This window comes from Arachis ipaensis, chromosome B5 (genome assembly GCF_059453495.1).
Source record: "Arachis ipaensis isolate K30076 ecotype BB chromosome B5, ASM5945349v1, whole genome shotgun sequence".
Lineage (NCBI taxonomy): Eukaryota > Viridiplantae > Streptophyta > Magnoliopsida > Fabales > Fabaceae > Arachis > Arachis ipaensis.
This window is the reverse complement of record NC_142440.1, coordinates 66,675,493-66,690,780: the sequence shown is the minus strand read 5'-3', so window position 1 is coordinate 66,690,780 and position 15,288 is coordinate 66,675,493. Positions and strand designations below refer to the sequence as shown.

Sequence of the window (15,288 nt, the reverse complement as noted above, 5' to 3'; positions counted from 1 at the left end):
TGATCATTTTCAATGAGGGGCAGATTTCTTCCTTGAAGCATGTGATATGATTTTGTCCTTATGCTAAGATTTCTTTTGTCTTGTCCTTCTTTTCATTGAAGATTCTTTGACCTCCTAGTCATCACAACAAGACACATGCATTAGTCTTATCCCACCGTAGCAATATTATTCTTTTTAGTAAAAATATGTGAACTATCAATTCTTATCTCATGTGAGCCGTGACACTTCCTATGGGGGACACCAAACTTGATGTTTGGTAATATATAAAGAAAATGAGTTTATTCCTCCAATAAGTGAAGTTTAAATGTTCATAAGAATTGTTTTCATCATACTTTCTTTTTCTCTTTTTTTTTTTTTTTTTTTTTTTTTTTCATGAAGGATTAATTGTATCCTGGTGCATCAAGGTTTGATGAACACCAAACTTGCTTCTTGTCAAAGGGTTCATTACAATTAATACCTTCATCAAAAGAAAATTCTATTTATAAGGTTTTGAAAAATGACAAATGTATGATTATTGATGCATGAATTTCAGATTCTCATGAAGCTATGTGGACACCAAACTTAGTGTTCGGCTATATGCTCTATCAAGACATTTTAAGCATGTGAAACAAAATCCTTTATGATATTGGTTAAGTGTGCTTGAAGACACACCAAACTTAGCATATGTTTCAAAACAGTGCATGCAATAAATGGATACGTTCATGAAAAGAGAAAATAATTCATGCATCAAGTGACCATAGTTTATTGAATGACAAGAATCTTAAAGCATGGGTTGCCTCCCATGGAGCGCTCTTTTATTGTCACTAGCTTGACATTGAAGCTTTCTTTTATGGTGGTTGATGATTGTAGTGCCTCAACTTGTCCCCTCTGATCGTGAGCTTCTTCTTTGTTCCTTGGTGCTCTATCTCAGCATGTTCTAGTGATAATATTTTGCTCACAGTGTAGTAATCGTTAGTCTGTTGGTCTGTTCCCAGTTGTTGATAGACTAACTGCACTTTGTCACCTTTGGAGAGCCCTTCTGTTGGGATTTTTTTGTTCTTCCACCCCTTTTTGATTCTGTTTTTGTTTTTCTTCCTTCCTTTTGTTGATTCTTCTTCTTTGAAAACAGGCTCCCTTTTGAAATTCCTTTTCTTAGTTGCTAATACTACAATGTTCCCTTGAGCTTCTTCATTACTTTGCACAGTCTCTTTCTCTTTTTGGCCTGCTGTATCATCTATCTTTTGCTTGGGAGGGCAGTTGTTGTTTGTCTTGTTGATTTCCTCCCTCCACTGCAGATTCTCCTTGTCTGTTTCTGTACCATCCTTCTTTTCATTACTGTTCTGTGTTTCTGGTAGTACACTCAGAGTGATACTTTCATTATGCATCCTGAGGGTTAATTCTCCTTGCTCTATGTCTATGATGGCCCTAGCAGTGGCTAAGAACGGTCTTCCCAGTATAATGGAGTCGCCCTCATCCTGATTCGAATCCAGGATCACAAAATCTGCTGGGAAGATGAATCTATCTACTTTGACTAGAAGGTTCTCAATTATACCACTGGGGCATATCACTGATTTGTCCACCAATTCTAGAGACATCTGTACTGGTTTTACCTCTTTTATGCCTAACTTTTTCACTAGAGAGGCAGGCATCAGATTGATACTAGCTCCCAAGTCACACATCGCCTTCTTGATAGTCATACTGCCAATGGCGCAGGGTAGAAAGAAACTCCCAGGGTCCTCAAGTTTGGGAGGAAGTCCCTTCTGGATTAGTGTTCTGCATTCCTCAGTGAGCAGTACAGTTTCATTAACTTGCCAACTCCTCTTCTTGTTGATAAGTTCCTTCAAGAACTTTGCGTACAGGGGCATTTGCTCAAGTGCTTCAGTTAAGGGAATATTGATCTCTAACTTCTTGAAGATTTCAAGAAATTTTGGGAATTGTTGGTCCTTAGTTTCCTTGTTAAACCTTTGAGGATATGGCAAGGGAGGAGTGAAGTTATTTCCCTGCCTTTGGTCCTCAGTTGGCCCTTCAATTACTTCCTTTCCCTTTCTTGATTTTTGTGGCTGATCTTCTTTTTCTTGAACTTGATTCTGAGTTGGCTTGCTTGCTGCCTCCTTCTTGTCATTGACTTTCTCTTCTTCAGCTTGTTTCTTGTCACTTTCCTTTGGCTTCTTGGTTGCTTCTTCATTTTTCACCAAGACTCTTCCACTCCTCAGTTGTATTGCCTTGCATTCTTCCTTAGGATTTGGGATTGTGTCGCTTGGCAGTGAGCTTGAAGATCTCTCAACAGAAATCTGTTTAGAGATTTGCCCAATTTGCCTTTCTAGGCTCTTCATGGAGGCTTCATGGTTCTTGGTTGTCATTTCTTGGTGTTTCCACATTTTGTCTATCAAGGTTTCCAAGTTGGTGAGTCTTTGAGATTCAGGTGATGCTTGTGGTGGGTTGTGAAATGTGGATGGTGGATGGTAGGCATTTTGGTTGGTGGGTTGGTTATTAGATTGGTAATGGTTGGGGTTGGAGTAGTTGTTTTGAGGTTTTCTGTAGGGGTTTTGGTTGGTTTGCTGCTGGTTGTGGTTTTGGTTGTTTCTTAAAGTGTTTTGGTTTGAGTTTCTCTGCCATGGTTGTTGATTTTGGTTGTGATTGTCTCCCCACCTAAGGTTTGGGTGGTTCTTCCAAGAAGGGTTGTAAGTGTCACCATATACTTCATTTGGCCCAGAATTTTGGTTATGCATGTACTGGACTTGTTCTTGCTGTTGCTCTTCTTGAGTCTCTTCACTCTGTCCCCATGTGGTTGATGGTTGGCTAGTGTTGACTGCTGCAACTTGGAGACTGTCAATCCTCTTAGCCATTTGCTCAAATTGTTGTTGAAATTGCTGCTGCATCATCTTGTTTTGAGCTAGGATTGAATCCACTCCGTCTAGTTCCATTACTCCTCTTCTTTGTGATGGTTGGCGGCTTCTTTGATGAGCAAAGAAATATTGATTGTTGGCCACCATGTCCACAAGATTCTGAGCTTCCTCAGCAGTTTTCATTAGTTGTAGTGAACCTCCAGCAGAATGATCTAATGCCTCCTGAGATTTCAATGTCAGGCCTTCATAGAAATTTTGCAGCACATCCCATTCATTGAACATCTCTGGAGGGCACTTTCTGATTAAGGCTTTGTACCTCTCCCATGCTTCATACAAGGATTCAGCATCTAATTGTGTGAATGTCTGCACCTCAGTTTTCAGCCTGATGACTCTCTGGGGTGGATAGAATTTGGCTAGAAATTTAGTCACCAAGTCATCCCAACTAGTGATACTTGCTTGGGGAAAAGTTTCAAGCCATTGTGCAGCCTTATCCCTTAATGAGAACGGGAACAGCAGAAGCTTGTAAGTTTCAGGATTCACACCATTGGATTTGACAGTGTCACAGATCCTCAAGAAGGTAGATAGATGTTGATTCGGATCCTCCAATGGTCCTCCTCCAAATGAGCAGTTATTCTGGACCAATGTGATGAGTTGTGGCTTCAGTTCAAAGTTATTTGCATTGACATTAGGGGTGAGAATGCTGCTTCCACAATGTCTAGCATTTGCAAAAGTATAGGAAGCCAATACTCTCCTCTGTTGTGGTGGATTATTAACTCCTTCTCCTGGATTAGATGTATCTCCTTCCATCTCGTGGTATTCTTCCTCAGATTCTTCTTCTCCAACAATATTTTTTCCTCTTTCGGCCCTTCTTATCCTTCTAAGAGTTCTCTGATCAGCTTCAGATAACACAGGAGCGGATCTTCCTGTACCTGACATACAAACAATACAAAAGAAACCCCAGCAAGATCACTTCAATCTACTGCTAGAATGAAGTTTAGTTTAAGCAAAAATTCAAACAGTTAGTGGGTTAATCAAAAGTTAATGAAAAATAAAGAAAAAGTGCTTGATCTAGATTACCACCTCGCTTAATCATTGTCAATCTAATCAATCCCCGGCAACGGCGCCAAAAACTTGATGAGATATTTTGATGAGAAACGAATCTCTCCCAAAACACCCAAAACTAGCCGGCAAGTGTACCGGGTCGTATCAAGTAATAAAAACTCACGGGAGTGAGGTCGATCCCACAGGGATTGAAGGATTGAGCAATTTTAGCTTAGTGGTTGATTTAGTCAAGCGAATCAAGTGTTGGTTGGGTGATTTGTGATTTGCAGAATGTAAATTGCATGAAATCAAAGAGAGCGGGAAAGTAAATTGCTGAAACTTAAAGAACAAGAAATTAAATAGCAGAAACTTAAAGTGCAAGAAATGTAAATTGCAGAATCTTAAAGCGCAAGAAATGTAAATGGCTTGAAAAGTAAAGGGGATTGGGATGAGGATTTGCAGAATTTAAACAAGGAAAAACTAAATTGCATCAAATAGAAAAGAAAAAGGGAATTGGGATTGAACCGGATCTTATAACAGCAAAGTAAATGAACAATGAAAGCATTAAACAGAGAATTGAAATGAGGATTTAGATCTCAGGACCCAGAGACTAGAAAACCAAGTCTAGATCTCAATGCCTTCCTAGATCCAACAAGAACAATAGCAAGGAAATTGTAAATTGCAAAGAAAAGAGATGAAGAACAATAAACCGGAAATGAAATTCAGTAAATAAAGCAGAGAGATCCAAGATTGAGATTGAAACAGAATTTCTTCAATTCTCAAATCCAAGATCCAAGACAAAGGTAAAATGAAATTGAAAGCAATGAAGGCAAGAAATTAAAGTTCACTCAAGTTCAAAAGCTCTCCGAAAACTATATTGAAAATTCTAAAAGGAAAGCTCTAAAGGAAAACTCTCCAGCCCAGCTCTTCCATAAATTGAATTCTATCCTATTTATACACTTTCCAAAATGATCTTCAAGCCTTGAGTTGGGCCTTTGTCCTTGGTGGAATTGGGTTGAAAGAGGCCTTGGTTGATTGCTCTTTGAAGATTGAAGAAGAACCGAAGTGAACCAATTGAACCGGAAATGGAGTTAGCCAACGTTGGTCTTCAACGTTAGGGTCAAAGTTAGGGGTCTAACTTTGACCCTAACTTTTCATATCAGCAAACCACATCCTTCTGGTATGGACGTTGGCGCCAACGTTAGGGGTCTAACTTTGACCCTAACGTTGGCCTTGCTTGGTGTGATTGGCGCCAACGTTAGCCTCCACGTTAGGGGGCTAACGTTGGCGCAAACGTTGCCTACTCCCCCATTGTGATTTAAGTGCCAACGTTAGCCTCCAAGTTAGGGGGCTAACGTTGGCGCAAACGTTGGTAGCCCAGGGAGAAACTCTCAAGTTCCAACGTTAGCCTCCAAGTTAGGGGGCTAACGTTGGAGCTAACGTTGGCTACTTCCAAAGAGTGATTCACATGCCCAACGTTAGCCTCCAAGTTAGGGGGCTAACGTTGGGGCTAACTTCATGCAACCCAGTTCAATTTTCACTTATTCCATTGTCCTCTCTTCACTCCTAGCCATTCCTCTTTGCTTCAACCTTTCTCCAAGCCTTCTTCACCTATCATTGATCAACCAAACTAATCAAAGTTTTGCTCAAAATCATGAGGTATTCAATCTTCCACAATATGCAACAATTATAGCTTAAAACCTCATGAAATGGTATGAATTCACATATGGTTGGTTCAATCAAGGGAAACATGAAATTCTACTCAATTAGCTTGCTTGTAGCTTAAGAAAGTGCATAATTCTAATGAAAACAAAAGAAAAAGACTAGCTAAAATGGGCTAAGATGACTTGTCATCAAGGGGGACTCATTCTGAAATTTCAAATGTCACACAAGTTAGTTCCTTCATAGCATATTGAAACAATTTTAGTATAAATTGATCCTTAATATAATTATTTATAAATGGGTAAAAATTGTTCATCATGAAAATACAAATATAAGGTCAAAATGTCTAAAATAGGGATTAACTTAGGAGGAGATATATCGAGTAATCGAGATAATTTTTTCATAGCCTTTGACAAATACTAATAGCAGATATTGCAAAATGATAAGAAAGTATTACCATTTCATTGATACTACAATCCACCGTATGCACTATATAAGGAATATTATAGAAATAGATTTGCTTATAAAAGCATGAAGACTATCACAAATTTTATGTATCAAAATCTTATGCTCCAAATATGCTTCCAGCAAAAGGAGGCATAAATCAACCTTAACATGTCATGTGTTGTAAACAAATTTAGATCCTCTTTGTTCGCCAGCAGGTGCAAAATAGAAGATGAATAATTTATAGGCATTACGTCATCATCTGCCATTCACAACAGGAAGCATATAATCACTTTTAAATCTGATCAACAGACCTAAAGCTGGATAGCCAGACTAGTGTACTCTCCTAGGCACATATAAAGATCTGCAGGCATTCCTATCTCTACAAGCCAAGCATGTTCCTCCTCTTCATTGTCGCATATCTTAGGGCCATTTTGTGTTGCTGTAGTGCAACAAGCATTAAAAAAAATATAACTGAGATGCTGATCAGATAATGCTTCTTCTTTCTCTTAAGTGATTTACAAGTTTTGAAAAGGATAATAACTTTCTAAGAGAAAAAAACTAAAAATATAACTAAACTTATAAATCCACAATCAGAGGCTTCAAAACTCAAGAAAGGGAGCAAATTGAGTTTATAGAACTTCTAAGATCATTCCTACTACCGAGTACCAATGCTATATCTTATGGATAATCATGATAGTAAGTACACTTCTTTCCTTCATCTTCTCTATAAAGAGGTAAAAGAATGTCTAGCACAGCACAAGGTGTTATTGCTGTGAAATAGTGCAGATTTTTACCATGCTTTGGATATAAAACTGATGTTTCGCACGGTGTAGTCATGACCTTATCAACAGCTAATTTAGCCCGTCTAACTACAACAAAGAAAAATTACAACAAAATTATTTTAAAACATGGATGTAGAATAGCAAATTTTACAAGCCACTAAACATGACATCATATTGTTTAATAATGTTGATAAAAAGATCTCCTGAATGAGACATACAATTATGTAATTTTAAGTCCTCACCAGTAGTACTAATTTGCCATAGAAAATTCTATAAAAAAAATGATTAAGTACCAACAAACAAACAATATGCAGATCAGAGTGCAAATAAAATCAATAGTGCATCCTAATGTCCTACAAGATATTCCATAACAAAATAATGCTACAGGAAAGTGGAAGCTAATATTCTTTGAGTAGGTTCTCCAACTGTAATCACATTTTAAACTATATAATTTGGGGTGTTTGGTCGTGATAAACAAGACAACAATCAAAAATAGACATATCAAATCTAATCATCTTTATCTGGGTCAGGATGCAAAATTGCATAAGAATTATAAAAAAAATAAAAAAACAAATACAAAATGTGAGTATTTGGTGGTTTGGATCAACAGATCAAGAGAATAGCAATTGAAGAAAAATAGACATACCAATTCATCATCAGATCGTACATCATATTCTTCATCATCATTAGGTGCATCCAACCGATACTCTTTACAAATGAATTAATTGAAGTTAATAAAATAAGTGACGACCACTTATACCTTAACATATATGTCTTTTAACAATTATAAAGGGAATATTGAATAACTAATATTATCACCCTCAAAATACTTTGATGATGTTCCTCTTACTAATTGCATTATAGCATAAGTATATAATCACACAAGTTGAAGTAATAAGATCATTATGCTTCACAAAATCAGACTAAACATCTTGTCATCATATATCATTGTTACAAGTAAAAGGGGCAGCTAGAGCAACCCCATGCCATTAAAAAACTTTGTAGTGCAAACTTATTTCAATTTTCATACAGCAGTCTGCTATCAATTTATAAATTGAGACTCATTATAGTTTAACTATCTGAATTGACTATGCAAGATTGTCCTACAGCTTGATCCATATGAGAGTTTCATTTTCTAGTCTGTGTCTGCTCTACCATATCTTTACTAAACTTGAAGATGAAGGATGGGTCGTAGAACACCAAAGACAACAAGATCTGCTTAATTAGGATCCATTCCACCTGCCAAAATCAGTAAGTATATAGCAATTTATTTTTGAAAAGGGAAAAAAAGGAGGAAAAAGTATAATTATTTTGGATAGTTAAAATCATAAACAACTTGCACTAGTGCAATCAAGTAAACCAAATCAAAACATCAAACCAGAAAGTGAAGATACAGATAGAGAGAAAGAGAGACAGACATGGATCCATTTGTATATACTTGAGAAAAGAGGTAATTGACAAAATGGTCATCAGAACTACATTAATAGAGCTTTATATTAAAGGACGGCAGTACCTTTTAGAAGTTCCTCAGATGAGGTGAGTACTGGAAGCCATGTAGGGTACGAATGCCATTTCGAAGCAGTAATGACGAGAAACAGAGTAGCAGCGACAACGCACGGTGAGGAGAGGAGACCAGCGACGAACCAGGGCGAGGATCAGAGAACGAGCATGGCACAAAAAGAGGATCAGAGTGCGAGCGAGCTACCGTGGAGTGAGAGGAACAAGGAACGAGTGACGTTGATAGGAAGCAGAGAGAAGGGAAAAAACCCTAGCAGAGCTCTGGTCTCCTCTTTGAAACTCAGATTAAAAGAAAGAGGAAGAATTTGTAAAATAAAAAAACTAGAGGGACAAATATTTAATTATTAATTCTTTCAAAAATAAAAAATGGGATTTATTTTGTAAATATTTTAATAGTGGTTAATCATACTTCTACATAAAATTAGGAGTAACAAATTCGTGACTTTAAAAATACTAATAATAACTAATTGATGATTACAAATAACAAAACCTGCTCATCCCTAATACTCTTCAAACAAATATTGACTCGCTAATTAAATGCTGAAGGAAAAAATTATATTGTCCAACTTTCATAAAAATATTTTCTCAACTTGCATACAATTTTGGAGCCATTTTTAACTCTCTTTCGAGTTGTTTTCTTTATGTCAAATCACTTATCACCAAACACATGATTAAAATAAAATTTCTCCTATGATTAACTTTAGGCTGCGGATACGTTACTCCTACTTTTATGTGGGAGTAACATTAACCATTCTAAAAATATTTATAAATAGCACCCCGTTTTTTGGTTTTTGAAAGAATTTATAATTAAACATTTACCCCTGTATTTTTTCTTTTTACACATTCTTCGTTTTTCTTTTAATCATAGTTTCAAAAGAGACGAGACATTTGCCTCTGCTAGGGTTCTTGCCTCCTTCTACCATCGTCGCTCGTTCTCTATTCCTCTTCCTCTGCGGTCGCTCGTTCACTATTCCTCTCCCTCTGTGGTCCCTCGTTCTCTGATCATCGTACACCATCGTTGGTTCTCTGCTCCTCACCGTGCGTTGTCGCTACTGCTCTGTTCCTCCCCGTGTCTCGCGGTCGTTGGTGGGTGGTCTCGCCGTGTCTTGCTTCCGTGTCTGCTCGAAGTCAAAGCAACATTTTTTCTCTTGTCTGGACTCACTCCGGCTCTCTGCTTTAGTTCGGTAGTTCAATTCAGGTATCTCTCTCAATTTAGTTTCTTTCTTCTCAAAGTTTCAATTTTTCAATGAAAAAATAAAAATAATCACTTGTGCTTCAAAGCTTCTTCTTGTGATGCATCATAAAGGTCAACCTGCTAATATAATCACTTACACTTCCTTGTTGGATGGGATGTTCAATATCAAACAAGTTGACAAGGCATTTGTGTTATTTAATCAAATGAAAAAGAGTGGCATTGACCCGAATATAGATCGATGGGCTCTGCAAAGAGGGCTTATTTGAAGAAGCATTGGCCCTGATGTCAAAAATGGAAGACAATGGTTGCTTACCAAATGCTGTGACTTTTGAAATTGTTATTCGTGCTTTGTTTGAAAATGGTGAGAATGACATGGCAGAGAAACTTCTTCGGGAAATGATTGCTAGAGGCTTATTGAACGGATGAATGAAGGTAAAATACATCAACTCAAATTGAAATCACCTCTCTATTGTTGCAGAATATGTATCATAGTTCTGTAAATTCTATATCTGTTGGGTCACAGAACTTTGGCAATGCCATAACATCAATACCATTGATGTCTTGACTATCTCATTTTTATTCAATTAATTTTGAACTTTCAATTTTTGTAATTGCTATCATCCTTTTTAATTCCACTATGCTTTATTGATTCTTTAGAGGATATTCCTAGTTGTAGCTTACAGGTTTAGTGTTTAAGATCTCTTTATATTAATTAATAGTTCTTTACTGTTATCCTATGAGATCATATATCTTAACTATTATCATGCTACAAACTAAGAAAAACAAAAAAGAGTGCTATAAACATTTGCAAATCCATTGCATTCTGTATAAGGAAAATTACATTATTATGAAAAATGTGATTCTAAAATATGAGTTTGTTAATAATTCGGTTATGGTTTCCCAACTTCAAATTTTATTGTTAGTTTGCTTGTTGATCAATGACTTCTCTATGGAGATTGGCAATATTTGCTTTACACTGGATTTTGACTTGCTTAAATGAGTGTGGTTTGGCCACCTAGGTATTTCAAAGCAGATATTTTTCTGCATCAATATTTCTCTTGCCTTGATTTTAGCTTGTAGTATTGGACATCTAAACTTGTGTCGCAAGAACTTAGTTCCTAGCACGGTAACTTACAACATTCTTATTGATGACTTGGGCAAATCAAAGAGAATCTCTCGTGCTTTAGAGCTTTTAATTGAGATGCATGATAAAGGTCAACCATCTTCTATATTCACTTACAATTTCTTGATAGATGCTTTGTGCAAAAACCGACAACTTGACAAGGCACTTGTGTTATTCAGTAAAATGGAAGAGACTGGCATTAACCAAATATACACTCATACAACATACTTATTGATGGCCTATGCAAAAGTGGAAAATTTAAACATGCTCAGGAGAAGAAATTATCATCAAAACGGTTAATGAGTGGGAAGTTATCAATGTGCATAAGTTATATGGTTGGGGTCAATATAATTTATTCGCACTGGATCCAGGAATGAGATAAAAATTCATTTTCTATCACAAAAGAGCCCTAAGCTATAAAAATTCCCTAGAAATGTAACAGTTAACAAAAATACTAAAACAATATGAAAAATAGTAAATCTCCTTTTTTCATTTCAACTTCATCTGGATTGATCCTCTTCGGCCCTGCTGTCTTACATTTTAGACACTTAACATTTTTGGAAAAATTCATAACACTGCATCTGCGGCAAAACCAACGAGAATATGTTAGCAGATCATAAGCAGCAAGTGGGACAGTTTGCCATGCATAATTGCATATGGTCAACTACGAAAGTAAGAGAACAAAAATCATAGAACAGTGTAATTCACATAATTCTATTGATATGGACCAAACTTATAGTGCTTTCAAAAGGAACCTTTACAAACAAATGGAAATCGAAAAAAAGCTAGTAAGCAAGTAAAACAGTTGAAGGACTTACCCCAGACATATCCAATCTCCTTTACTCATTTGATTAGTAGGCAGATCAACGTCCTTTGGCTTATCTTCATTACAATTTAAGCATTGTGTATTCTTAGACAAGTTCATAAAATTTCATCTGCAGGAACCGTGGAAGCATACAAAAATGAGAGAATCAACTTTTACAAATGATTTTAAGTGGCCAATATGTAAATTGTAGACGTCAAAAGTCATGGAAATATGCACCAAGAAGATTTTGAAAGCTCTTTATATATATATATATATTCATGCTACATAAATGCATAATTAACAAGGGTATAGACAAGTCACAAGTATCTACAGGCCTAAACTACTTCTGTTTCTTCAGAATGAGCACCATCTCTTAAAGCAATTTGCTTGAGAGAAACCTAATTAGACAGGTGAAATAGGTAATCATCTGACAACAGATTTTCAAAAGAGATGACATTGTTTTAATATATGAAAAATAGGAGATCGATCACTAAGTGCTTATGGACAAAGAATTAGTTCTGCTTGCATATTAACAATTAAGAATGTCTTCCAAATTTCATGTGAAAATGGAGAAAACCTATAAATTCACTGAAGATATGTCTGCATCAGCTAATATGACCCACTTTTGGCAAATCCAGTCACGTTTCTTCAGTTCTACATCTTTTGAAAATTTACTACTTGTTTAGGATATAATGGAAAACGGCTCTTGCCAAGATTTCGTAATCATTAGAATATCCAAAAAGGTGATCATGATTTGTGTTCTACCGAGTGAAATCGTAGTATGATATTCAGATTTTCCTCATTCATACTACACATCTTGGTAATCAGCATTTGTATATAAGAACATTGAATCTTTAACAAATGAGCTTTTTATATATTCCCTTCCCTCATTTGAAATTTTGGCCTGATTGGTGTATTTGCATATAACCATACTCAAATGGTATGAATGTATGTATTCAAAATTAGATGCAAAAGTATAGGGAACCAATTTTAAATTAGCCAACATTAACCGACTTTAGGATTAAGAGTTAATTTAGGATACAGAATTTAAGATAAACAAAATAATTTTAAAAAAGTTAACTGAAAAAAGTTGGTTCCTGACACATTATTCAAATAGAACTTTTTGCTTGTATTTCTCTCCTTGTTATGCTAGGTCATCCGACATCACTCCGAAACCTTTCAGAAGCTTAGAACCCAGCTGTAAGCTAATCTGAGTGATTGTTAAAAAAAGAAAACAAAAAACAAGAGACTTAGATGTAGTTTCTGCATAACTATTCAGCAATGGCAGTTGCAAGCTCCATCGAGTAGGACAAAATGACAAGCAAGAAAAAGCGAATCAATACCTCTGCATTTTCCAAAACGGCATCTGTTGCACCTGCTTTCTTCAGATCTAAAAAATGCTCAAGATCTTTAGCTCTGGCATAGATTGGGATCTGTGGATTTTCATCATAAAGTAAGCAATCCAGATAGGATTAAGCAAACTAAAAAAGGCAAATCAAATAGTTAAGAACTTTATCAGCCAAACTCCCTATTATTAGACCTAACAATATATACCCTAAGTTGAAGGTAAAATGAAATTCTTGGATCTTCCTAAGATAGATAAATGGATCGGTTTAGAAACAAAAAATATATTTAGTTATCATATGTCAAATTGGTAAGCAAGAAAGTGTAAAGGGAGGGAAAATGAATATTACTGCAGGGTAAGTAAACCGTAGCCTCTGAACAGCTTCTGCTGTCTTTTCCTTTCCGGTGAACATAACCATAATAGCTTTTGGAGAAGAGATACCGACCGACTGAAGAACAGCAGGATGTGATCCATCCCCATAGTGAATTGGAAAGCCGGCTTTTTTAGCAGCCTGCCCAGCAATTTAACAGTAAAAGTACATGTTAAAATGAAGTGGATAAAACATTGAGATATGAAGAGAAATATGTGACTTCAAATTAACACTTATTCTGCTGCCATCTCATGCTACACACAATTACATAGAGAGCATGCGTTCATCGTTCTACTCATGAAGTTCAAGAACTCTTCAGAAAAGAATAAGTCGTATGCATATTTCTAGTAGGTGACAACTAAGCAGAAAGCTTAAGTACACTGACATTTACTAGTGCGGGGTCAAGATCAAAAGCCAAATTAGGCCATCCTGCAGCATCACTGTCTCCTCCTGAAGCCAACGGATTGGAAAGGAAATTTGCAAGGACCTCCATACCAAAAGCATATGTTTAAAATTTAGAACATAGTACATATAAATGGCAGGTCTAAGCATGGTAAGTATGGTAAGTATAAATTGCCAAGTATAAGCATGCAAAGGGAGAAACAGATTATAGCCAAAGAACGAGCAAACAAAAAAGTAATACAAATATGTTCACCTCAGCGGTGAAAATTAGCATTCATGTCCTCCCAGGGAATTCATTGCCACCGAGGGTTTCAAGAAAGACAGAAGGATCAATTTTCGCTTTCTCAATGACAGAAAGTGCAGACAGAACCTTCTCTGCTGCTACCTTTCTCGTCTTAGCTACATCTTTTAGCACTTTTACACTTTCCTCTACTTTCTAAGCAGACATGAAAATAAATAAATAAAGCATATCAAATTCAAATCAAAACACCAAGGAAACTCGAAGCAGGGCAAAAATCATTGCCTGAAAAGCTACCCTAAGGATTCAAAATTCATCATCTTGACTATTCTAAAAGAATCAAACCGAACTGAAAAGAAGGCAGAGGAAAAAGTATACCTTGCTGGGTTTGTCGTCCTCAACAAGAAGTGTGGTTGAGGAAAGTTGTCCTATTTCAGTGTCATCAAGGGTCGCTCTGGTTCTCGTTCTTTCTCTGCGAAATTTAACAGGATGGTGATACTGATAGTTCGTTCCTCCGAGAATGTGAGGAGCGGCGGCGGACGCAGGGAGCGGCGGCGGACGCAGGGAGCGGCGGCGTCTGATGCGTGTTGTGGCGGCAAGAGTAGGCGAACCAGAGATAGAGCAGAGGAAGAAGATGAGAAATTGGCGTTGATTGAAATTGATTCTATAAACCCTAGCAGACATTTCTTCTTCTTTGAATCTGAAACTAAAAGATAAAAGGAAAAAAGTGTAAATAACAAAAGTTAAAGAGATCAAAATCTATTTAATAAATTTTTCAAAAAAAAAAGGGGTACATTTTGTAATTATTTTTATGATGGTTAATGATAAACCTACAAAAATGTAGGAGTAAGGAATCCTTAGCCTTAACTTTAAGATTAAAATAAAAAGAATATAAAACATTTTAAAGTGCCGTCCATATAATTTTCTAATGACATTTTTATTATGGCCATGGATTCTATGCTCCTACAAAATTGTAGGTTAATCACTAACCATCATAAAAGTAATTATAAAATATACCCCGTTTTTTTTTTTGGAAAATTGGCTAATTAAATTTGAATCCCTTTAACTTTTGATATTTACAATTTTTCCCTTATTCTTTTAGTTTCAGATTCAAAGGAGATTGGAAACCTAACTCTGCCCTCCCCTTTCTCACCAAACCCTATCGCTATGCCCTCCAATCTCAGTTCGCTGCAATAGCCCGGACGCAAAATTCTCTTGCCGCATCACTCAGTGAGCTCTCACATTCACCGTACTATTCTCAATTTCACTGTATCCTTTTTGTTTTTGCGTGTTTGATGTTGCTTCCTGTTCGTTTAGGTTTCATCCCTGCGTCCGCCGCCGCTCCCTGCGTCCCCCGCCGCTCCCTGCGTCCCCCGCCGCTCCCTGCGTCCGCCGCCGCTCCCTGCTTCCGCCGCCGCCGCGCAGGACTCTGCCTAAACGCTTGGAGGTTAGTAATCATTATGCCTTTTCAATTCACAGTTGACCAGTATATTTATTTTTATGTTGATATGTGATTTTACTCTATGGTATTCCTA

General features: G+C 36.7%; 1 protein-coding gene across 1 annotated transcript; it reads right to left on the bottom strand.

The window, feature by feature from the left end:
• Positions 1-12,542: 12,542 nt before the first annotated feature.
• LOC107643638 (K(+) efflux antiporter 3, chloroplastic) lies at positions 12,543-14,437 on the bottom strand. Its single transcript, XM_088486152.1, has 4 exons — positions 14,132-14,437; positions 13,093-13,254; positions 12,742-12,831; positions 12,543-12,608 (listed from the first exon to the last, which is right to left on the bottom strand). Exons 1-4 carry the CDS (start codon positions 14,435-14,437, stop codon positions 12,543-12,545), a joined length of 624 nt encoding a protein of 207 aa, XP_088342278.1.
• Positions 14,438-15,288: the final 851 nt, after the last annotated feature.

Coding starts and splice junctions, on each gene's coding strand:
- LOC107643638 (XM_088486152.1), bottom strand. CDS start 14,437: ATGTCTGCTAGGGTTTATAGAATCAATTTCAATCAACGCCAATTTCTC. Junction 13,255..14,131: donor AGGACGACAAACCCAGCAAG/GTATACTTTTTC, acceptor ATTGCTGGGCAG/GCTGCTAAAAAAGCCGGCTT. Junction 12,832..13,092: donor TACGGTTTACTTACCCTGCA/GTAATATTCATT, acceptor GAAAATCCACAG/ATCCCAATCTATGCCAGAGC.